At 33.3% G+C, this 26,102-nt stretch overlaps 2 protein-coding genes across 4 annotated transcripts in view; one reads left to right on the top strand and one right to left on the bottom strand.

Annotated features, from left to right (window-relative positions):
- Nucleotides 1-962: 962 nt before the first annotated feature.
- Nucleotides 963-15,241, bottom strand: LOC106462645 (zinc finger protein 800-like). 3 transcript variants are annotated; one of them, XM_022389960.1, is made up of 3 exons: nucleotides 15,190-15,224; nucleotides 14,141-14,459; nucleotides 963-4,244 (listed from the first exon to the last, which is right to left on the bottom strand). In XM_022389960.1, exon 3 carries the CDS (start codon nucleotides 4,228-4,230, stop codon nucleotides 1,840-1,842), a length of 2,391 nt encoding a protein of 796 aa, XP_022245668.1. In that variant the 5' UTR covers nucleotides 4,231-4,244; nucleotides 14,141-14,459; nucleotides 15,190-15,224; the 3' UTR covers nucleotides 963-1,839. The 3 variants fall into 3 exon arrangements, with proteins under 3 accessions (XP_022245668.1, XP_022245669.1, XP_022245667.1); XM_022389961.1 differs by lacking the exon at nucleotides 14,141-14,459 and having other exon boundaries at nucleotides 15,190-15,241; XM_022389959.1 differs by lacking the exon at nucleotides 15,190-15,224 and having other exon boundaries at nucleotides 14,323-14,726.
- Nucleotides 15,160-26,102, top strand: part of LOC106462644 (pre-mRNA-processing factor 6-like) — a 29,150-nt gene continuing 18,207 nt past the window's right edge. The window contains exons 1-9 of the mRNA XM_022389956.1: nucleotides 15,160-15,381; nucleotides 18,040-18,099; nucleotides 20,053-20,143; nucleotides 20,696-20,814; nucleotides 21,308-21,386; nucleotides 22,430-22,524; nucleotides 23,015-23,096; nucleotides 24,395-24,544; nucleotides 25,269-25,363. Of these exons, the coding sequence (XP_022245664.1) occupies nucleotides 15,284-15,381; nucleotides 18,040-18,099; nucleotides 20,053-20,143; nucleotides 20,696-20,814; nucleotides 21,308-21,386; nucleotides 22,430-22,524; nucleotides 23,015-23,096; nucleotides 24,395-24,544; nucleotides 25,269-25,363 (869 nt within the window). The 5' untranslated portion in view covers nucleotides 15,160-15,283. The remainder of the gene's footprint in view (nucleotides 15,382-18,039; nucleotides 18,100-20,052; nucleotides 20,144-20,695; nucleotides 20,815-21,307; nucleotides 21,387-22,429; nucleotides 22,525-23,014; nucleotides 23,097-24,394; nucleotides 24,545-25,268; nucleotides 25,364-26,102) is intronic.

The following is a 26,102-nucleotide window of genomic DNA, read 5'->3' as shown; positions in this document are numbered from 1 at the left end:
AAAATATACTTTTCTGTATGATCCTTAAACATATCCAGAGAAGTTTTACGGTTCAAAATAATGAGTAAACTGGATTTATATATAAGATATTGTTACGTATCTGTTACGAGGTAGTTACGTATCCAAACAACTAACGGAAATGTTTATGAAGCGTTTTCCGAAAAAAATTTTGTTTTTAAATCTGACTCTAAGTTCTGATAATTTAACTAAACAGGCAAGGTTATACAGTTGGTTAAACAGATAGGCAAGGTTATACAGTTGGCTAAACACACAGACAAGGTTATACTGTTGGTTCAACAGATAGGCAAGGTTATACACTTGGCTAAACAGATAGGCAAGGTTATACTGGTGGTTAAACCCACAGACAAGGTTATACTATTTGTTAAACATACAGACGAGGTTATACTATTGGTTAAACAGATAGGCAAGGTTATACAATTGGCTAAACACATAGACAATGTTATACTGTTAATTAAACAGATAGGCAAGGTTATACTGGTGGTTAAACACACAGACAAGGCTATACTGTTTGTTAAACAGATAGGCAAGGTTATACTGGTGGTTAACTAACAAATAACATCAAAATATACAGGACAGACGTAACAATAAGTACTGGTTATGTAGTTTATTTAAGAGCCCGGCTACTTATCGGAAAGTACAATAACGAAAAAATGAGCATTAATTCATTAAAATCTTTGCAAAATAAACATTTATTAATTTTTAAAATCCATGTAAAATAAGAATACTAAAATAATGTAAAGTAAAAATTAAAAAAAACATCAATAAAATATAATATCTTTAACCGTAGTTTGATGTGTAGGGAACGTGCACCTGTAAGCTTTTTCTGTAGAGCGAATTTTTTATTACCTTTCTTTACTGTTCCCCAACTTTATCGTTCAGATTTTTGTCTTTTCTTTTGTAAACAATTTTGCTAGAACAAAATATTAAGATAAGAAGAAACAGAGCATTTTTAAAAACATTTTATTTCAAAGACGAAATCATTAAATGTACTTACATTTGTTAAAAGAAAAAACACAACCTCAATGACTTTATTGTTGGATTGTGAAGCAATAATGACAAAATTTAAATAATGACACTTAATTTGCCTGACAAACATTTATTCTGTTGATACAGTATATACAAACAATGACTAACTCATAGTGTTTGTGTAGTAGAAAAATATCATTTCAAAACTGACTTTGTATGCTTACCTCCATTAATTATAATTACGACCAGTAGATGGCGAGCTATAACTTTTAGTTGGAATACAAACTTTAGAAATGATGGGTTAGTGCTATAAGCTTTAAAGCGCACAAAACAAGCTTAATAAAAATTGGTTGATTTAATGCCTATATCTAGCACAATCAAATTTTCGACTAACAATAAAAAAAATTACGAATCACAACTCGAAGCCACATTTGGTCTTAATGATTGGTTTACTCTAGCTGGTAAACAGAGCGTATATTATATTGGAAGCCCCGTATAAACATTCGTATATGGCTTATATGATAACAATGCAATTTTAAACGAAAAATTCAGAATAATTATATCATGCTATATATATATATACATACATTTAAAAATAACTAAAAAATCCAGTCAAATTTATCTTTGTATTTGATAAAAAATAATTAACTGATGTTTCGTTAACCAACTCCTTTCGACATCAAATCGCGCTGATAGAACGTTTTTCACCTTTTCTGTAATTGTGCTAATGGTACAAATCGATATGATAAATATTACAAGTTACATGAAGTTTCTGTGAGATTGAAACGTATTTCTTTTTTCTATTACTTAAATGACTTCAATATTTCCCGTTCATTCTGTCCCAAGACGTTTTCAATCCTTACCCGAAGAAGCAGAAGAGTGTTGGGTAGATAGATCCGACATTCTCTCCGTGCGTGAGGTAGAGGTGCCCATTTTGGATGCAAATACCACGCGACACTTTTTCGGGTAAACCCCTGCGCGAGTAACTAGCGTAGAAATAGAACTCGGCTCATAGAATGGTGCAGACGGAGACGAATGGCGGGAAAAGCAGGAATTATGATTAAATGAACCATCAGATGGTGAAGTTTTCGGAGTTAGAGAAGAAGAGCGACTAGAAGAATTAGATTTGGATCGACGATTCCTGTATTTTTCTGACCCCGATCCATTAGATGTCGAATTTTTTTTATCAGGCTTAACCATTTCTGTCCTTCCACTTATTTTTTTTTTCGACTTTGCAGAAGAAACCTGTAAACTTGGTGGCGTTGTCACGTGACCCGCACTGTTAGGACTAGTTTCATTTTCCAGCTTTATTGACGTAGCATTAAGAGTAGGAAGGTCCACAATCATTCGTTCAACTTTGGCAGTAGCTGCCCCCAAGCCAAGATGGATGCGTTTCACATGATTGCGACAGTCCGACCTATTGTATGCCTGATAAGAGCAATGCTTACACTTAAATCGACGCCAACCTACGTGAATGGCTACGTGCCGCCGAAGATTTGAAAAAGTTGAAAATCGTCTGTTGCATTTCTGACAAGTTAGAGTATCGCTATCAATTAAAGCTAAAACCTTCTCTTCTAAATCTGGATGTTGAATTTGTGTCAAACAACAACTTAGGACGCCATTTTTAGGGGTTCTAACAATTTTCTTTTGTCTTTTCGTAATTAAATTTTTTTTAGTTATTGTCTTGTTTAATTTTAATCTAACGTTTTCACGGGCATTAGCTAAAATTTCAGTCGAATCTTTTTCACTTGTAAGCTTCTTTTTCGTTTTTTTTGGACTAAAGAAGCAAAATTTTTCGTGACTGATCCGAGAAGATTGGCGACCAAATACTCTCCAACACTTGGAACAGTGATGAAATTGAAAATTTCGATTGGTCTGCGATTGCTTTTTGAAATATTTCAAATTGTGCCGTAAATCGCTTTCAGGACTGTTGATCTCTTGAGAATTCTTGCTCTGCTGACCGCTTTCCATATCAGTCCCTGAAGTATCAGTTTCGATTTTTTTCACAAATGCTCGACGCTTAATTCTTCCTCTAAGCCGATCCACCTGACCTTTGGTCTTCTTATGGACAGTCATTAAATGCCGAGTAACACCCCACATTTGGACGAAGGTTGTCTCGCAGAAAGGACATGGGAAATAGGTTCTTTTTTGGGCATGGACTGTCATCATGTGGAGATTAAGCGTCTTTAAAGACGTGTAACGAGTTCTACAACGGAGACATGTTAAAGTCTTAATGTTACAATCAGACCTGCCTCCAAGACGTTTCGCCCTACTGAAAGGTGCACCTGAAGGCGGTAACTCATCCGGCATACAATCCTCTGCAAGGGTCAATTTATCTTCAGTTGTTTTCTCTGGAGTGACTTGTACAATGCCCTGTTCACCGCGTGGCATTTCATTGTTTGTTTTAATATCTATATGACTAGATGTAATCACCTGAAATACGGCATTTGAATTGCCTTCTATTGGTTTTAAATCTACTGCTACTTCTTCATAACCTGCATTTTTTTTCAAACCCTTCTGTAGACTATCGATATAAAACGAAGATTCCCTTACAATAGGGGTGTTCGTGAGATCTCTTTGGACATACCTTTCTTTATTTTCTTCGGTTTGAACAGATGAACTACAATCCAAGTGAGATGGACTTGTGTCGTCACTACCTTGGACACTATGAGCATCTAGACTTGATCGCTTGTTTACTGATTTATCAGGAACAGAAGGACTGGTTTTCTTATCAATGCGCACAAAACTTTCATTTGAAAACTTCTTACAATAGAAGCGTTTATGTGCTAAGAGATTAGCAAGACTGCGAAACAAGCTATGACAAACCTTACACTCGTAAATCAAATTGCATTCGTTTAAGATCACATCCTTAACTTCTTGGGTGCCATTCTTCAGATACTGGAGAACCCGTGGAACACTGGGCACACCAATAGTAAAAGGAGTTTGAAGGACGGAATGATCCAAATGATCAAAGATGTTCAGAAAATTCGATTCTTTAGGTTTTTCTTTTGCATCGTGGTCAACTTCACTGTTTGCAGTTTTCGAGAAACATTCTTTTGTTGCTGTTACAGCCCTGTAGTCAGTCGACTGTGTGTTTTCAGGAAAGTCATCCTTGGCCACTGTTGCTACACTGTGGTCAATTCCATTGTGTGTGCTACCGCAACATAACTCTCGCCCACATCCGACTGATTGAAAATCTCTTGAACTCCGATTATCATTTGTAAACACCTTTTTTGGTTCCATCGTGTACTTTGAGGCTTGAGTAAAAATAAAATAAAAAAATACTTAAAAGCACAACAGTGATATGTTTGCTAAATCTAAAAATATATGATCAGATTTTACATATTAAAATATATAAAAATATATTATGAACAAATTCTTTTTTCCTTGCTTTCGCTGTTCAGATATCATCATCGTGCAACACCTAACAAAACGTAGAGTGTTTACATATCAACGTGTAGCACAAAGCAAAACTTAAAGTGGAGTGTTTACATATCAACGTGTAGCACCTAACAAAACTTAACGTGGAGTGTTTACATATCAACGTGTAGCACTTAACAAAACCTAAAGTGGAGTGTTTACATAACAACGTGTAGCACTTAACAAAACCTAAAGTGGAGAGTTTACATATCAACGTGTAGCACCTAACAAAACCTAAAGTGGAGTGTTTACATACCAACGTGTAAAACCTAACATAACTTAAAGTAGAGAGTTTACATATCAACGTGTAGCACTTAACAAAATTAAAGTGGAGTGTTTACATACCAACGTGTAAAACCTAACAGAACTTAAAGTAGAGAGTTTACATATCAACGTGTAGCACTTAACAAAAATTAAAGTGGAGTGTTTACATATCAACGTGTAGCACTTAACAAAACCTAAAATGGAGTGTTTACATATCAACGTGTAGCACCTAACAAAACCTAAAATGGAGTGTTTACATAACAACGTGTAAAACCTAACATAACTTAAAGTGGAGAGTTTACATTCCTTAAGCTCTCCGATAAAAGATTTTTATGACAGATACAATTACGCGATCATATTTTCTTATTGTGAACTTTAAGTTATCTTTAAGAAACTAAAAAAGCATATTAATGTTACAGCAAAGTCCTTAAGGGTAGACATTAAATTTAATGAGTCACTATATCGAGACAGCTAGTACGCAGTTGAGCAAAAACAGCGAAGCGCCATCTGTAAACGAAACTCAAGTGTGTAGTGAGGGATGAATTTGTACTTGAAGAAGCAGAACGTTTTCCATAAACGATTACTTATTGAACTGTAGTGATTCATTATATTCGGTGAAAACTGATTAGACTAAGATAATAATAATAAAAACAGAAACAAAAACTACTGCGGGTTACTTTAGACAGATTTCTGGATGTGTTGTAGGCGGAGCTCGTGCACGTCGTCCTAAAACCGTGAGCTGTCATCCACGTAGCAGAAGCAGCTGTTTCAAATCTAACCACCAGAGATAATAGTGTGCATCTACAGATGAACGTGAAATAGGTGAATGAAAATAGGCTCGAGAATGGATGTTTGGCTAGCACGTGAGGAGTTAGAGTCAGTATTCAGAAATGGTTTACCAAACGTCTACAAAATAAACTAACAAGATTAAAACACATACGTGTCCCAAACAATATAAAGACAAGAATGTTTTATTCATTCTGATGAGCCGCTGCTGAATAAAAGCTAAAACCTATGAATGAAAAAACAAATATTGTTTTAAAGTCTGTTTATTTTATAGCAAAGCCACGTTTGACTATCTGCTGTGTGAACATCGGGAATTGAACCCCGGATTTTAGCATTGTAAGTCCGTAAACTTACCGCTGTCCCACCAGGAGACATTTAAAATCTGTAGATAATAGATGTATTGATGAACCATTTTTATCAATATAGTTCTTAAAAATCTTGTTTTGTGCAGAATAAATATAATCACATGACGTTCATTTTTCGAAACATCTTAAAGCATTTTACGCGATTCTTCTTTAATGAGACAAGAGTATCTTTCATGCCAATAACCGAGATAAGGAAACAAAATAATATCTGTTTCGCTGTGATTTTGTAAACAAGCCTTTCAGAATCTGTGCGCAATCGAATGACCACCTACCTTACTGACCTTGATTACTTACACGGGTGTTTTAACACACATGCATTATTCAATTTGGTTTGTTTGTTTTCGGATACTTGCGCAAAGCCACTCAAACGTATTTTGCGTTACCTGTCCCTAATTTTGAACTGTTAAGACAGGAGAGAAGGCAGCTAGTCAACACCATTCACCGCCAACTCTTAGACTACTATTGCCTGGTGGAATAGTGGGATTTCATCATCACCTCTATAAGGCACCTACGGCCCAAAGTGCGGAGTAAGAGTTTTTATTTCTTTCAGTAACGGTATGTGAATAATGGACCCGCAGATCCACAGTCCAGCACGCTAACCACTGAGCCATGTTTATATTCGGCTCCATCACTAGAATCTACAGAATATTCATACAAACAAATGAAACACCCGGGCTGTACGAATATTAGTTTTTTAACGCAAAGCCACAAAATGGTCCATCTGTGATCTGTCCTCCATTAAGATCAATCAAGATACCACGTACCATGCGTTCTATTGTTTCTACGTTTTTTTTTTGTTTTTTTTGCATTTAAAAAAAAAAGTTCATTTTATTACTAATTTATTATCTAATGATAAATATAACGTTTGTTTACAAAGAATTCTAATAGACTGTCTGTTACAGAATAACAAAAACTGTAAATAAAAGTATTCATATATTAACTGTTTACAATGAAACACGGTATAAAATACAAGCCATACCGATCCGATGAAATTACTTTTACACCAAACTACAATGTCGGGCTATTATAGTATTATCTGCAGTACTAATAGTAATTAATATAAAGTATTATAAGAATTAACCTTCATGATTTACAGAATACAAATCCATAGTAAACGTATTACCTCCTAAAATAAGTATCTGACATCTCGTTAGCTGTTTAAGTCCAAATCGAATGGATGTCTCTTAACCCTAAAATTACCACCTTATTTATGATACCGACTTAACATGATATTGAGTAATCGTTATTTTTGTCTATTACTACACCCGATGTAAAGAACTGGCAAAAAAAAAAAAGTGGAGACACTGATTTTCTATGTAAAATACATAAGAGACCCCAGCACTAATTAGTGGAATTACCCGAATATTGATGGTGTTTTTGCTTAAGTACGTGTGTGTGAGACATACTTATTAGGAAACCTGTAACCCAGCATTTTCCAAAGTGTGGGGCGCGCCTCCCCAAGGTAGCATAAATGATCTCTTTGGTGGGGGGCAAGGGATTAGGAAGTCAATAATGCAATAATGTTTAAATATATTTTTATTAATAAAAAATAATGAGTAATTATTGCAACAAATATAACATTTTAATGCGTATCCGTGTATTACATCTTGTCATTTAATTCAGTCTTTCACTCATTAAAAGAAAAAAAAAAGAGGGAAACGCGCAAGAGAGGATATTCATTAAAGGTGGGCGTGGATGACAAATATTTTGGAAACGCTGCTGTAACCAACTGTCATGGACTAATAATTTAGGAAAGTCTATGACGTCTACATCACTCCATTGGTTAATCCAGGGTTAAAATGAATGATGTAAATATATTTTGAGCTTATAAGACTTTGGATGTTATAATCCACTGTGTATTGATATTGCATTAGGAAGATTCGAGTTTAAGAATACTGAATTCAACAAACTTATTAATTACGCTAACAAATTTCATTTGCTACACACTTGTCTTTAATCACGTATTTACTTAATTTTGTAATCAGTTATTCTTTAATTAATATTGTTTTCCTAGTAGAGTATTTCATTGTACTCATATTTAGATAAGTTTCTAAATCGAAATTTTGGGAGTTATAAAAAAATCTCCTGTCATCGGCGAAATTGTTAGCTTCCTTTAATTATTATTTTTTAAATTTCACACTTTATTCAATAATCAGAATAGTTAATATCTATCTAAAGATGCTTAAATATAAACAATAACCATTCTTTCCAAAAAGTATATCCAAAAATTCGGAAGGGGGCCTAAAGGCGGTATTCTGCTGGTAATGGTATCTAGATGGGCTAAAAAACAGTATCCGGTACCCTGCAGAATATATCAGGATACCAACTTTTACTTCTAATTTCTATCTCTATGTTTTAAGAGCCTCTGTATTCTAATTCTATACTATATTTCTGTATAGAACTTCTTAGTAATGGTGAAAAAATTATTCTATATTTATGTACTTATTGGAACTTTAATATTAACTACTCGAAAGTTTTCTTTAATTAAATTAGGCTAAAAAGAATGGAATTGGTATGCCAACACACATGCGCTGATGCAGCTTAGTTATGTAACGTAACCTTTGGGAAAATATAGATTGTTTCAAAGTCGATATTAGCTTCTTTAATTAAATAATATTAAATATATTACTTTACCAGTATGAGGTTTATTCAACCATGTAAAAGACTAAATTATTAAATTGGTTAGAAGGTACACCATTCACAATCACAAGATAAGAGTTCTGTAACGTATCCTTCGTATATGCTTAGGCCTAACGATAGGCTTACATAGGTTTTGAAATCTACGGTTTTTTTTTTTTCGTTTGATTTCACCATATAAATCTGTTTTTCATTGAGGGGACTATCTTTAATATTAAAGATAGAAGTTTAAAAGGTCATTAGGAATATTTTATATTAAACAAAGGGTAGAATACACGTAGTATGCCTGCTTACCACACACTAAATCCATTTCTTACACACAAAAAAGTAATATTTTTATAAAAACTTTTTTTGGTGTTTATATTTTTTGAAAATGTTCTAATGTAGCAATTATTCTTTAATGACAAGTAATTTGTGGCTAATAATAATAGCATTAATTTAATTTTGAACGCACAGTATATTGTTCGAAATATATTAGCTACATAAATAAAAACTTTACTAAATTGCACATTAAAAATATAAAACGCTGTTTACTTCTGTAGTGTTATTAAAAATATATTATCAACATTATCATACTTAGGCGTACGATTTAATTTGTTATTCTGTAATAAGCCTAATTTAGGCGCTAATATCTGATGTTACGTATATAATTACCATAGAAGATATCAAAATGTGCAGTTATTCTTACGAGCTCTAGGCTAAAAGATTTTCAATACACTTATTTTCACAGGTAGTGAATCGTAACAATTTATCTCATTATTCACATTTAGTGTTCTCGTGATCCTGGTTCCTAATGAGACGTAGATTAACAAAAATAATGTTTTCTAATCATAAAAGAAAATCAACATTATGATATTTCAATATTAACGTTAGTTTCAATTCAAAAGTTGAACCTAAAAATTACCGATGGGGATTTTTAACCATTCAACTGCGGTTGGCATTATATGATGCAGGCATTTTGCGCGCAACATTTTGGATGGCCCATCCCAAAATTTCGTGAATCTTTGCGCATGGGACGGTAAGCAGGTTTACACAAGCCACAAACGAAAGAGTGAACATGTTTGAGCTTATTTATTCGCCAAATTTCTTGTAGGGCCATGATTTTGTAGATTTCGCGATCCCTAATAACTTGAATTGCCACATTTCGTGATAAAAAAAATCGGAAAATATGCACGTGTAGGTGATCTGGAGGAAAGCTTAACCGAAAACGCAGTTTAAATATAATAGTTTTGTACAAAATTAGGTAATATGGTGAAATAAAATGTTTTCTATTTTTACTTGAAAAATCACATAATTTTTCTAAACTGGAGAAATCTATTTCTTTAGTACTATCATGACGGACACTACATTAATACAGTGCATGAAACCTTGGGATTATTATTTTTGCCATACGTTTCAATTTCTAAAATAATATAAAATTGAATTTAAAAAAAAATGCACAAAAATACTGTATAGTTATCATACATCATATGAAGCACTTTTCTATGTGTACGTAACATTTCGACTTTCAGACCGAAGATCCAGAAAACCGGAACTTCCTTTCCAATTCTCACTTTCCAGTCACGACATTGAAACAGGGACTGTCCCGGTAAAAAATATATATACATCACACAAACATATTATTAATAATACAGTTAATCCCACTAGATACTTATGGGGTCACTAGTGTACTTTATATAAGAAATTAGTAATTTGAACCCTTTTTTTTAATCAGTTCTTTACACAGATTAAGGTAAACAAACAAATTATAAAAATTTATTCAGTATGAAGCAATATTTGTACCTCCGGCAGTGAACGATACGAAACAAGTCAGTAAGTTGAAGATTTATACTGGTGTAAAACATTTCTGACCTAACAACAAAGCAAATCAAACTCTCTTTGTTAGCTATCCGGTGACAGTTAACGTTATAATTTAAACGCTATCATGTTTAAGAAATAATTACATAAATAAGATAAAATAATTTGACTCATGCTCTTTTTAAAAAGAACGTAAAACTTTGCTTTATCTCACAGTAGTAACCTTCAACATGTAGCGCTATGGATTTCGAAGATGGTGAGCCGAGTTCGAATCCATGCGAGGCCACAAAATATTCCCAGAACTTTAAGCTATGGGTACGTTATAAAAAATGACAGTCAACCCCTTATTGTGATTGTTTGATGGTAGAGTGCTACTGGCTGGCTTCCATCCTTTCGGTCAGCAGTTCAAAACTAGGGAAGTTGAGAGATAGCCTTAGCAGCTTTGCCATAAATACATATATAGTTTTTCATGTGAAATGACGTGAAAGTACAAGTTTACATGTGAATATACTGTATTGATGAAAACGTGACGAAAATTACATGTTTCTCTCAGCAAGCAGTTTCTATAATTTATTGCAAAAACTGTCTTACACCTTACCTTACATCTTACACGAGCCAATTGCCTTTGCATAGAGAGCGTGAGAGAAGGATAAAAGAAAACGCGTAACATAATTAGTAACTCATCTTTAATCTAGTGAGTAAAAGTAACAAAAGTAGTGCGTTAGAACTATACGAGATGTCGCTGGCAAAGACGCAAAGGAAGGCAAGGACATTATTAACGTATATTTATCACCAACGAAAACATCTAAATAAGTGGGTGAGTGAGTGTCATTTACTGCATAGATGGGTGGAAGGGTGGATTAATAAACAGTTTGCTGAATAGGGCTAGTGAATAAACTGGAGGATAAGCTAATATAGGTGATTGATTGTATGAATGAAGGAGCGTATAACATTGCGGCGGCGTGGGGGGGGGGAGTTTGATAAATGGATGGGCGAACGGTTACGTTCTTATTCGTTTTATATGTTAAATTCAGTGGGGGGTGTTTATATAATTGAATGGGTGAAAGGGGATAAGAAAGGTGGTTAGGCAGATGGATATGAACGGATGACAAAGTTAATGGTTGGACCAGTGAATAGTTCGTATATAACAGCGGCGGACATTATTAATGAAAACCAAAAAGTTAATTTATGGTAATTAAATACATCCATATGCGTCCGACAGCTTACGAACGAATTTCTTGGTGTATTTTACTTTTAAATACCCTTTCGCATTACGTGAGGCTTATCCAGGAATAATTTATTCAACGAGGAGATTGCATGAAAAATTATTTTAAGTTGATGCGTCTGTCTTCGTACGGTTATGGTAACCTCAGCTAAGCAGCTGATTCGAGGGCAAGAACTGAGCTAACAAGCTATTGAAAGAAGCCACCTCCAAACCGGCTGACAGCAATATTATTCTGTAGTGTAAAGCGTGCTTTAATTAAAATGTTTATTACAATTTAACGAAAAACGATAATTTTTAGGTTAACCCATGCGGAGGCAGATTTAGAGTTTCTGGAGGGGAGGGGTTGATTCACACAAAAACAACAACATCTAGAGGTATTCGGAGACGGCCCCTGAAAAGCTTTATCGTGACAGTTTATTTGTTCGTTTGTTGTTAAGCACAAAAGCTACACACAATGGGCTATCTGTGGTGTATCTATCACGGGTAGCAAACCCGATTTTCAGCGTTAAAAACATTCAGACCTGTCGCTGAAATTGAGAGGTGTCATCATACTTGTTATCCTAAGAACAGATCCAGTGAGGGGATCCAGTCTTAATTCTTTAGGTGTCCCCAAAATGTTAAGACATAAAGAATATAACAGTTATTAAGCCTAACTCTCTAATAGGATTCATTTGTTTATGACACCCTCTTTCAGGGGCAAGTATATAAGACGAGGCATGGCCTACTGGTTGACGTGCCGGGACTGTGAATCCATGGTTCACGGTCCGTTGATGCGCTCCTCACTTTGGGTCTGTAAAAGTGACGGTCAAATCTCAAGAGTAGCATGACAGTTGCCGGTGGATGCTGTTGGCTCTGGTCCATCAGTCCATAATTAGGAACCACTATGCGCAGATAGCCTTTTGTGTAGCTTTGCACGAAATTTCAGAATCAAAGATGGAAATAATTCAAAACTCGTAATTTTTAGCTGACCACCAATGGATTATCATTAGTTAAAGAAGACTTCACGGAAAAAGTATTCAAAATGTTATCACACTCTTTATTTCTTTTTACCTGAAACACAATTCAAGCCTGATCTATGGCGAAATTATTTAATTTCGATTCTGTGATATGAGCATAATGATAACTATATACTATAATATTTTGTCGTTTGTTGGTTGGCCCTGTGGTAGAGCTCAGGATTTCGGAGCTGACAAGCCAGGTTCAGATCCGCGCCATACTACAAAATATTCCAAGCATTTTAAATTGTGGATGCTTTATTAGAGTGACAGTCAATCCTTAACATGAATGGTGGGTGGTATGGTGTTGCTCACTGGTTGCCTTCCCACTGGTCAGTAGTTAAAAATTATGGACAATAGCCGTCGAAGCTTTGTCCAAAATATAAACTAACTCTTTATACACAATACAGACCAGTACAATCTGGACGACTTATAGTTGAATCGCGGTTACTAAGTCGGTTATAATTTTTAATGTTAAATGTTTGTAGCTCTGCTTTTGGGCCGAGTGTGGCCCAGTGGAAATAATACAGGACTATGGATCTGCGCGTTCCTTTACCGCAAACAAACAACAAAAACATCGTGCTCCGTGGATGTGTTATAAGAGTTATAGTCAGTCCCACAATTCAGTCAGAGTTGACGGTGGGTGTGTCGACTAGCTGCCTTCTCACTAGTCTATCAATTTACAATGTAGTATAGTTATCGCAGATAGTTCTTAAGTAGCTTTGCGCGAATATCCGAAAACTGACAAACAAGCAAGTTCTACGAGTTTAACGAAACACAAATGACGCTGAAAAGATTTTTTTAACATACAAAATACATTTTATGGTCATTTTTAATATGTCGTACATACTCTTAGTCACAGAATGAACTATTGTATATCAGTTCAATCACTGGTGGAACACCACTACCATTCAATAATTTTACTTGAAAATAACAAATTGTTTATCTAATTATCTCTCACTTCACATATATCTGTAGTATTTGGGTAAAACACTATTTATCATGTTACCACATTTTAACAATCAGTTAATGATTACCTCCAGTAGTTTTAATGTTGATTTAACTTCTGGAAGAAACTGTTTAGTCAAGGCTTTTTTTTTTTAGCTATAAATATATTGTTCGATTTACTTGAAAAATACAGCAGCGGCAACAAAGACAAGTTTGATTAAGTTTACTTATCCAATCATAAGACGAAATTATGTTGTTGTTGTTGTTTTCCTGTTATTAACTGCGATATAATTATCAACTCTTATGGAAACAAGTGAATGTTTAAGTCATATTATTACAGGGTAAACAACACTTTTAAGATTAAAAGGACGTTGAAGTGTAGATTATTTTACATTAGAGTTAAAAATGACAAAACGTTGATATATAATTATTTAAATATGATTAATTGATGTTGAAAGAATATTTAGTCACGACTTGACAAATGCCTATCTTTCTAGCTTTCACATAAACCATTATTAATATTTATGTTGGCAACTCACGAGAAACACGAGTAGTGAGATCATATACATTTTTTGTTCTATAGTTCTAATAGGGCTACCTTTGTACAATACACGATCTTAAATATTTCACACTGATCATACTTATTCCAATAAATAAAAATGTAGAGTTATTCTTAAAATAGAAAATTTAATAATAACGACATTAAAAACACTTACGATTATTTACTCCATAACTTCACTGACTAAATGATGTAGCAAAAAGTTATTTTGCTACCAGAACAAATTCACAAAAAAATCACATTGTTTTTTACCTCTTATAAAACACTCATAGGATTGATAGCTTTCTTCTTTTACACACTTTAAAACCGAATAAATGTCTTTTTTAATGGGCTACACACCGATTTAGAAGAGAAATACATCACTAGCTTGCACTAGAAAGACTTTCTGTTGTCTCCTACAAACTTGCTGGATGACCATCCTGGCTTGAGGTTTCTAGTTTGTTTTTTTACTGCAGCTTCATAACCAATCAGCTCACCTGCCCTTTCCCGACATAAAAAAAAAAGAAGAAAAAAATACAAGAGCTCTTCTGTAATAAAACGTTAAGAAGAGCTTACCGAAGAACAAAAAAGACGCTTGCTGGTCAGGGAAGGGTATACCAACCATTTAGAGGAACTAGTGGAACAGCCGGCGCAGCTGCTCGTATAGCCCTTCTAACACTACACAGGCTTGCTCTTAAAAGGAAGCGTTTGTGAACGATACCGGTGTTTAAGATATATATATGTATAAAAAATCTTTTGAAAGCTTTTGACGTAACGGCAAAAATAAAAGTAATTGATGCCTTTATTCGGTTTTAAAGATTCATCCCAAACCAACTAGAAGAAAAAGGATTAAAAACCTAGAACTTAATCCGAACATCGTCAGGTGGCCGGCCTCACGTCACGACAGTGTAAAGGTAACTATGCCAATGCGACTCTTGAATAAGTTTTACGAGGTTGAACTGCAAGGCTACGACGTAAAGCGTCTCGGCCTGAGGAAACAAACCTTACTGATAAGCCATGGGGATGTTAACGTTATATATGCCTGCTACATTAGGCTGTGTTTCTGACTTAAACCTAAAGCCATGTAACTTGATCGACAATATTATTACCTATGTAAAACTGGAATAACTGTAATATAAATTTAACAAGTGTTAATTATACGTCGTATTCCAGTAAATACACAAATAAAAATCATAAATGCTGGGAGTATACTGAACATTTTCTCACCGAACTGCTGGGTCCACCACTACCATCGCTTACTCTTTGCCGTGATGACTATATAATTATAAAATATTTCACCAGATGTCGCCATTTATTAGTCATGGCGACAATTGCACCAAATGCATTAGTCAGTAAAAGAAAGAAACATTTTCTCGGTGTTCCAGCTCCTCTGGGTTATGTTGCTGGTGTTGGAAGAGGGTAAACACTTATTTCTTTTATTATAATTGTTAGAATATTAAATTGTTTGTGTATTTCATAATCGTATAGTTATATATCACACAGAAAATATGAAGACTTTGTGTTCCCGTTTATATTTTATTTGAACTTACGCTAGCTGATAATAGTAATGCTAATAATAATATTAATAACTTACAATTTCGGATTTGTAATTATAATATAAGACCTTATTACTATACAAGAGTGAAAGTAAAATTATTATATGTTAACAATACTATATCTACTGTATTCAGTGTCGATGAGGCCTTTTAATTTAAGTTATGAATATCTTCATACATTAGGCCTAACTGAGAACTATCACAATGTGACATTATTAGTATCAGTAACATACAGTATCAGGCAGGTAATTAAGAAAAATTATTATAAACTAAAAGTAATTTTAACCATTAACTTGATTGAGGCTTATCTGCCCAGAGTATATGGCAAGTTGTTTATTATTTACTCATTATATTTAATTATATTGTTAGGCACACCAAGGGTTTGGTAATTAAATTATGTAAACTTTAAAGTCATAATACTGAAAGTGGAAGATCAGAAATTATTTTAATTAAACAATCCACAACAATCCAATCTAGTAGTAGATAGTTAGCATATAAGAGTGTGATTTAATCCTAGAAATAAGTTCTAAATGAACAAATTTATATAACAAAACTTTATTCATCCTTACTTTTATAATGAAAATTATAAGGCTTCAATTATAGTAAATGCAGGGTAATGTATTTGGATTATCATCATTTGGCCACATCTTAAATGTAGATGTAAACCCATTCAGTTGTGTGACTGAAGAAAAATATTTTGGAATAGTGTTAGATAAGTTACTGAAGCCATTGAAACAGTGCTCTGTTGTTTGAAAACAATAGGACACAAATTTAAGATTTGGGAGAGACAAGTTAGGCTCCAGTTAGGACAGTTTTGTTTTTCTAACAAGTGATTACTTTATAAAATAAGTTACCATTAGCAATAGTGGAGGGCAGCATCTTACATTGATTTACAGGAGTTTGAGAGGAGAATAAATGATTTCCTGGAAATTGAAGGATTGATTCAAATGTTTATTTTTTCTCAAAAGGTGGGTGTATAGGGGACAGCTGTGAAGAACAAATGGTTCTTTGTTATCTGTAGCTATAACGAGGGATCTCCACAGTCCACTTAATTTAGATTTAAATATTAGTAGCTTATCCTTGGTCTAGATGGAGAGCTGAATAATGGGTTGTATTAATAGCTTATGTTTAGTGTAGTTGAGTGCTGAATAATAGGTTGTATTAATAGCTTATCCTTCATAAAATGTCAATTTCTATTTCCAAGTGCAAAAATATTATCTTCAATGCCCCATGTAAAATCCAACTAGAATAGTTCAAACACTTCATATTTTATCTGGGAATATTTATCAGCATTTATCTGCTAGAAAAATAAAACAGTCTTTTCCAAATCATAAACTTGTGTCTTCTTTTCCTATTGTCTTCTTAATATAGCACAAAAAAAAATTGGAGGTTTTTATTGCAACATTTAATCAGATAACAATATAATAAATCAGTTGACAACTCCAATGTTTTAAAATTCACAATAATTTATTGTATAAAGTTAAAAGCATGAAATCATTGTGCATTTTAAAACATCGGAGTCGTCAACTGATTTTATTAAATCCTTGCACGAGAACTGTCAGTCGAATATACTGAGAAGATAATATAACCTACATACAACAAGGGGCCATTTGATTCTAAAGGCTCTCCTTGCACACCCACCCTTGAGAAAAATAAAAATTTAAAAACTACTCATTATTTTTCAGGAAATCTCTGATTCTCCTCTTAAACTCTTGTAAAGTACCGGCCTACATTAATGCAACTGGTAACTTATTCTGTAAGTCAGTCAGCCTCTTAGAAAAATAAAACTGGACCCTAGCCTGTCTTTTTCGAAATCTTAGAGTTCTGTTGTCTTCTGAGTGTAAAACAAAGAAATCAGAGGCCTTTATCCTGTCACTCACTTGAATAATCTTGTAAACTTCAATCAGGTTACTAGAGGCCTTTATCCTGTCACTCATTCTTATAATCTTATAAACTTCATTAAGGTTACTAGAGGCCTTTATCCTGTCACGATTATTGATAATTCGATCCAGATGATAATATAGTCTACTAACCATAACAATGATTTATTGTATTAACCTGACATTCCCTTGTTATGAAGTCAAAACATTTTATCTTTCACTACACTTAAAATTGAGTTGTAGCTAATAATTTTTACAATATGAAAACATAATGTAATACACAACTGTATAATAGGAAGTATGCCCTTTATTATCTCGTGAGAAAATGTTAAATCATTGGTCAATTTATGTAAACAATTAAAAATGCAATGTTATGTATTCTTTAAGGTTTAATGCCTACATTGTTTGAAAACAAGTTATTAAAAACGTTTTTAAATCGCAAACAATTTATAGACAATTAATTGTTTAGGTAAACAAATCAAGCAGTGAGCATGGAAATATAATATTTTTTATGAACTTGATTTTATTTTAGTTTATGCCAAATGTTTTGGTAATCATAAAATGCACGTGAAAGAGGTTTAAAATGAATGATCTCTAAAGTGTGATATTTACTTGTTTTTAACTTATTTTTTCTCTTCCAGTGCTACTGGATTCACCACTCGGTCAGATATCGGTCCTGCCCGTGATGCAAGTGATGTACCGTGAGTATTAACATGCAAAGTTGAAAAATCTATTTGATAGTGGAACGTTTTATACCTTAACTTTGGCATTTTTTTTTTAAAGTCATCACATGCCAAAATCTGAAAGGATTTTCATGTCACAAGAATCTGCTACATTTCAGTCATTTCTTCATTATTTAAAACAGATGAATGCCTTCTGAGAAGTAAAGAGGGGCAAAAAATGTTATTGATGGATAGTTGTAGAAGCTAGGAAAAATAAATGCTGGAATTCAGGGTTTTGTACTTTATAGTATGTATATTATATATAAATATAATGGATGCAACTTACCAACATTTTAGTCAAAATATCTTGTAAGCTTATATACATTATTTCTTTAGTAGAATTTTGGTGAAAAGACAGATTGTTTGAGTGACTTGTATTAACCCCATTCTGCAGCTGTTGGAGTATTAATATCTGATTTATGATGCTTCATTCACGAATCTAAGTATTATACAATAAAAATTAACTGAGAAAGGCTGGTTTTTTATTGATATGTATGATTGGTTGTACACTACACAACTATATTTAACTTTTTAATTATATCTACTGTGTGAAAAACTCGCCATGTATTTTGACCAGTTATGTGGACAAACAGTAACTTACAGATTGTCAGCAATTAAAGTCTTGAAAATAGCCGTAACTTGACACTATAGGTTTGTGAATCAGCCAGTTTTTCCTTCTTTCAAACACTCATTCTGCTCACGTTATTTGTTTTGGATTGTACTCCTTTAAAGCTTCACAAGCCTTCTTTTCTAATAATAATCATCTAAAATCTTAAAAATAATCAGAGTGACATTTGGCCCATCAAGGTCATCTCTCACCTACAAAAACAATTTTCATGTTGTTTACAGCTCTAATATCAATATGCTTATCCAAGATTTAAAATAATTCAAAATTACAACGCACACAAAACGATCCATGAATTTATAACTGAAAAAATAATAATTTAGAACAGTAATAAAAAGATTTGTTATATAAAGTTTAAAAACTTTATTTAATATTTTAAGTTATTGAGAAAAAAATTTTAATTAAAGTAACTTTAATGAATAATAATGAACATGAGTATTTTTATAATTTCTTGCATGAATGGTCCATTTACCCCAACCTTTGAGGAATGGGTGAACTGTAAGAGTAACAATCAAATCCAAGAGAATTATCTATGGGTGCTGTTAACCAGTTTACCAGTTCAAAATCAGGGATGGCTATGTTCAGATAGCCCTTATGTAGCTTTAATTGAAAATTCTAAACAGTCAGTTGGTTTGTCAATTTTACACTTATGCCTGTTACTTTTCCTCATGATTTAAAAGGGTGATTTGAACATTCCTTATTAGAATGTGGCTTTTTCTGAATAGATTTATAAGTTTCTGTTTAAGAAGTTTTCCAAATAAAAGGCTTAGTCCTAGATTATAATTTATTTTTTTCTACTTTATCCCAAAATCTTCTGTCGGGGAAAACTCGTCCTCTTTATTGTTATTATACAGGATGGCAGTATTGAATTCCTTGACTAAGATTCATTAAAGAAAGCTATGTACACAGAGAAAATCAAGTTGAAGTATTTAATGTTGTATTTTACATGGCATATAGTTACAAGGCTGGCAAATCATGATCATTTTATAGCAGTTAATCTGAAGAAACGTTGCACTTGGAGTTTAATATTTTTTAGACCCATTATTTTGTTCAAGTTAAAAGTAAATCATGAAAAATTGTTTGCAGTCTAACTGAAACAGCTATTTTCATTCAAGATTAATGTCAGTATATAAGAAATTGCTTTCCACAATTAAAAATAAGTAAAACCCAGGTACATAACAAGTATCTAAACTCTTGTTGTTTAATTCTCAAAGGTTGGAATCACAAATAATATTATGACCACCTATAGTTCTAAAAAATTATAAATAATCTTGTTCTTGTGTGCTAAGTAAAGATTTTATGTTCAGTGACGATCGCCACGCACCAGCAAATAAACGGAAAAAGAAAGATGAAGATGAGGATGATGATGAAGACTTGAATGATTCTAATTATGATGAGGTAAATATGAAAGAAAATATTGTGTTTTTCTCAATTATTTATACTATATCAGTGTTCCAGTTAAGGGGCATAATCATTTATACTATATCAGTGTTTCAGGTAAGGGGCATGATCATTTATACTATATCAGTGTTCCAGTTAAGGGGCATAATTATTTATACTATATCAGTGTTCCAGTTAAGGGGCATAATTATTTATACTATATCAGTGTTTCAGGTAAAAAATGTCACACTCTGGGTATTTAAGATTCAGACAATTAGAAAAATAACTGTGGTAGGTGTAACAACCACTTCATTATCATAGAACACTATTTTAAATAAAAGTACTCTCCTCACAACAAGAATACAACTTTCACTAGGACTGTACACAAGGGTTTGGTTATATCTTTATTGATGTAATTTGTAAATATAGTACTAAAAAAATTTAATAATTACTATCACAAACAGCTGCCCATATGGTGGCATTTCTGCTAGTTACCTTTAATACCAGTTTTGATTTTGTTGGAACCAGAGTAGAAAAAAGTGTCACTGTTTGGCTTAATTTTTGTATTAGTTTGCTGGTTATGGAGGAAGTTTGTTCAGTAAAGACCCTTATGACAAAGATGATGAAGAAGCAGATGCTATTTATGAAGCCATTGACAAGCGGATGGATGAAAAAAGAAAAGAATACAGGTACTGAATTAAATTAATAGAAGAATCTTTTGAACTCCTCCTATTGCTTAAATAGGCCAAACTTTAAGAAACTTTGTGTTTGAATAGAGAAGCCAAACTTTAAGAAACTTTGTGTTTGAATAGAGAGGTCAAACATTAAAGAACTTTGTGTTTTGAATAGGAAGGCCAAATTTTAAAGGACTTTGTGGTTTGAATAGAGAGGTCAAATTTTAAAGAACCTTGTGGTTTGTATAGAGAGGTCAAGTTTTAAAGAACCTTGTGGTTTGCCTCTCTATTCAAACCACAAGGTTCTTTAAAACTTGACCTCTCTATTCAAACCACAAGGTTCTTTAAAACTTGACCTCTCTATACAAACCACAAGGTTCTTTAAAACTTGACAAACCACAAGGTTCTTTAAAACTTGACCTCTCTATTAATAGAGAGGTCAAGTTTTAAAGAACCTTGTGGTTTGAATAGAGGGGTCAAACATTAAAGAAATTTGTGTTTTGAATAGGGAGGCCAAACTTAAAAGAGAGCTAGAAAGATATCGACAGGAGCGTCCAAAAATCCAACAGCAGTTTAATGATTTAAAGGTATGTGTTGACAGTTGTATATAAGTGTACTTGAAATATTGACAGTTTATTCATGTTAATAGCATAGAATTGTTGCATTTATTTTGTGTGTGTGTGTTTTTCCTGTTAAATTTCTAGCAATTAAAACTAATATAATCATTATTATGTAAGAAACATTCAGTATTTCTTAGTTTATTTTTGAGCTTTCTGTACTGGGCTGTTGCTGCAAAACACATAGTTAACTAGAGGGTCACTCAGTAGAACACATAGTTAACTGGAGGGTCACTCAGTAGAACACATAGTTAACTCGAGGGGCACTCAATAGAACACATAGTTAACTCGAGGGGCACTCAATAGAACACATAGTTAACTTGAGGGGCACTCAGTAGAGCACATATCTCTGCCATGCAGCATTGATCATATTTGGCTCTCCAAAAATACGAAAATGTGTCAGTACATCCATCATTATCAATAGACTCGAACCATTTTTGGCAGGACAATGAGGAATCATATTCTACATATGTCCACCAAGTTTCATGAAAATATGATCATTTTTGAATGAGTTATAGAGCAAAAATTGTGTGAAAAACTGGTACCCATGTTAACAGACAGGGATTTTTGTGACCTTGATCCTCCAAAAATTAATCACTTGTAAGTTGGGTCATAGTCCAAGTGTATATCAACTTTCATCCAAATTCATTCAGCCATTTTTGAGAAAGCTCACTGACAAACACACACACACACATACAGGGGTGAAAACATAACTTCATCCACCTTCGGTGGCAGAGGAAAATGTAATTTTCAAGTAGGGTCTTGTTTAAATACATACAATCAAATTTTCTGACACTAATTACAGATTAGTGGGCTCAACAGGAACAAGATGGCAGACATTTAGATTTTGTATAGAGAAGGAGCTGTCATTGCACACAAAAAAATCATGATTATAAACAGTTGTTTTAGCGCATATTATTATTTTCAGAGGATCGAGGTACTGTTTTTAACAATCATAAGTATAAAGTGCCTTAATATCAAATTAATTTGTTGTAAACTTTCTGGTATCGTAGAGAGACTTGGCTAGTGTAACTGAAAGTGATTGGAAGACCATCCCCGAGGTTGGTGATGCTCGTAATAAGAGACAACGGAATCCTCGTCCAGAAAAGTAAGGTTATGCGCTAGCTGCTACAACTTAACTGTAAAGTATAGATCAGTGTTTTCAATGTAAGGCTGTAGAAGATTAAAGAATAATAAATATTTTTATTAGGTGAAAGGTTATCAACGTTCTCAATGCACAACTGTAGGAGTTTGAAAAAACATAGAGGAAATTTTGCCAAAACTTTAAAGTTAACAAAAAATTTGTTTCTATTGGATGAGATTTTATGTTCAAAAACGCTTTCAATTTATTGTCCTATTGCAATTAATTTATATTTTGACTTTCAAAAAAGGATCTTATAAACATTAACCATACCAAGCTGCTTTATATTAAAGAAGAGAGTTTTAAAGGAGCCTTCTTGAAGTTTTCTGTTTATTTATTGATGTTTTTGCCAATGGGAAGTAATTGAGATCACTGTTATCTGATTTGATTTTACTCTCAGAACTTGATATGTGAATGTCCAAACTTAACTTGATATGTGAATGTCCTTATGTTTCAGGTTCACTCCTATGCCAGACTCCATTTTAACAAAAGCAGCATTGGGAGGAGATTCTGTCACAACAGTAGACCCTCGTCAACAGGTAATAGATTAAACAGTAGACCCTGACCAACAGGTAAGAGACTAAACAGTAGACCCTGACCAACAGGTAAGAGACTAAACAGTAGACCCTGACCAACAGGTAAGAGACTAAACAGTAGACCCTGATGGAAAGGTAAGAGACTAAACAGTAGACCCTGATGGAAAGGTAAGAGACTAAACAGTAGACCCTGACTGAAAGGTAAGAGACTAAACAGTAGACCCTGACTGAAAGGTAAGAGACTAAACAGGACACCATGACTGAAAGGTAAGAGACCAAGCAGGACACCATGACTGAAAGGTAAGAGACTAAACAGTTGACCCTGACTGAAAGGTAAGAGACCAAGCAGGACACCATGACTGAAAGGTAAGAGACTAAACAGTAGACCCTGACTGAAAGGTAAGAGATCAAACATTATATTTTTGCTGAAAGGTAAGAGACTAATCAGTAGAGTCTGAACAATAGGTTACAAATTCCAATTGCATTATTTAGGTATAATTAGGAGGAAAAGTTGAGATATCGGAGCACTGCATGTGTCGACGTAAAGATAGGAAAAATCTTTAATTTTATGTTAAATATTCTTACAGTGTTGATCTGCTATAAATAATATGAATGTCTTAATGAAAAATTTTGATTGTAAAATGTATAAAAATGACTTACCCTAAGAAGGTAGATGTCATTTTGATAATGTACAAAGATGGTATTGTTAATATCAACAAAATGATCAGAGTAGGTCCCTGACATAATAGGATCTGTACACTATTGCCATTCCTGTATCAACAAGATGTTGAGAAATTTAGGTCCCTGACATAATAGGATCTGTACACTATTGCCATTTTTGTATCAACAAGATGTTGAGAAATTTAGGTCCCTGACATAATAGGATCTGTACACTATTGCCATTCCTGTCCATAATCATTCAACCTTTCCCAGGACCACCTGAAAGGAGCCAACAGACTGTATGTCCAATTAAATGGCTATTGATTTTTGAAATGGCATTAATTTAGAATATCAATGAAATTCTTGCACTTGGATTTTTTCTTGAAAATAAGAATCCCCCTAAATTACTTGAGAAAAAGAAAAAAAGCCCATATTTTGTATAACTTAGTAGTGGTGTTGGGCCTCAAAAATATAGATACTTTGTTATAATGCTAATTCTGTACTTAGACTAATTTCGAAGCTAACTTGTTGTAGATTTTTATAACAGACTCAGGTTAATTTTGAAAGAAATTTTTGTAGTTAAAAAGTGTTTTTATTACAATATTTTTTTATACAATACATTTTAAAACTCATGTTATCAGGCCTATAGTGTTGGACTAGCTACTCCTTTTCCCGGTACAACAACACCAGGTGGCTTAATGACACCAGGATGGGCCACACCAAGTGGTGACCTGGACTTGAGAAAGATTGGACAAGCAAGGAACACTCTTATGGACATTAAACTGAACCAGGTATTAAACTATCCAGCAGTGGAGGATCAACCACATGGCATAAAATGAATGTGGATAATATAACAGAGAACTTGTGGTAAACTAAAACATTCGCAAGGGAAGAAAATCAAAAGCATGTGTCATGTTTACAAAGTATATTAAACAAATAATTTCACTTAAACAGCTATTTAGAAACTTGTGTACTCTAATTTTATATGCTCTTGGAACTTATATGAAGTTTGCAAATATTTTTTATTTTCTTATAGTTACTGGTGTCTGTGTTGTTTTTTTTGTTACGTTTTATTATTACATTTTTTGTTACATATTATTATCAAATCACCTTGATATTGTTTTGGTAATATATTTCAGGCTTTTGTGTTTTCTGTTCAATTTGATTCCCAGTTTTTTTATCACATCTTGTTGGATTACAGGTACTCTAAGAATGTATTAGCTCGCATGTTAGGAAACATTTAGTTTTCATCATCCCAGTCAAGTTTAGGTGTGGATGATGGCTTAGTGTAGCTTTAATTTTGAAAGAAGGTTTCCAGCTGAATCGAGCACTCGTGAATAAATAACATTTCAATATATATATACATTTTAGTTCTAAATCCATTCAATTGTTAATTAATATGAATGTGACAAGTCATTTCCCTAACTGTTACTGGCATCACAATTTCATGATGTATTGAAAAGTGTGGTAGATTGTTTTTGACTTTATATTTTTAAAGAATGTAAATTTTTTCAGGTTTCTGATTCAGTGAGTGGCCAGACTGTAGTTGATCCTAAAGGTTATTTGACAGACTTACAGTCCATGATTCCAACACATGGAGCTGACATTAGGTAACTATTAGTTACAGGAAGTTCACCGAGGTCACGTAATGATCATTTACTTCCATTCAGCAAGGACAAATGTTTGTTGAGTTGTTTAAGTCATGTGCTAATCAGCATTTGTTTTAAACAACAATATTCTCTGCACTAGTTGGAGAAAGGGAAAAACAAATGTTCGAACGGGGGGGTTACAAAGCACCTGCATGCATCCGAGACTAATCTTGTTCAGTTTATATGCATATGTTTTGATTTAATCACCATATATTTGTTTTAACGTTAATAACTTGTATCTGAAATGCTAATCTTGAGCCATAGAATCTATTAGAATTTAACAGAACCTGTGTCTGTTGAGAAGAATGTATGTTTATCCCTCACAAATGCCTGTGTGTGGGTGTATAAAACTTAGTGAATATATATTGTATAAGTTGTAAAGATTTTAGTGAGTGTAGTGACAAAAAGTAGGAAATACACGAGTTTTGTTCTATTTAATCTGGAATATAGTTATGATTTAAAAAGTTTATTTATATACCTATTTTATTTCTCTATGTTTATCAACCAGTTGTAGATGTTTTATAAAATCACTACCAAGTGTACTTTTAATTGTAGAACTGTTCTTTACTGATAAAGTTGGAGAGCATGCAGATGTAACTGTTAGACCGTTGTCTTCCATGTGTGACCTGTAACGTACCAGAATTATTTCAGGAGTACATATATATATATATATATATATATATATATATATATATATATA

The sequence above is a fragment of the Limulus polyphemus genome, unplaced genomic scaffold (genome assembly GCF_000517525.1).
Source record: "Limulus polyphemus unplaced genomic scaffold, Limulus_polyphemus-2.1.2 Scaffold1216, whole genome shotgun sequence".
Taxonomy (NCBI): Eukaryota; Metazoa; Arthropoda; class Merostomata; order Xiphosura; family Limulidae; genus Limulus; species Limulus polyphemus.
This window is presented reverse-complemented; position numbering and strand designations above follow the sequence as displayed.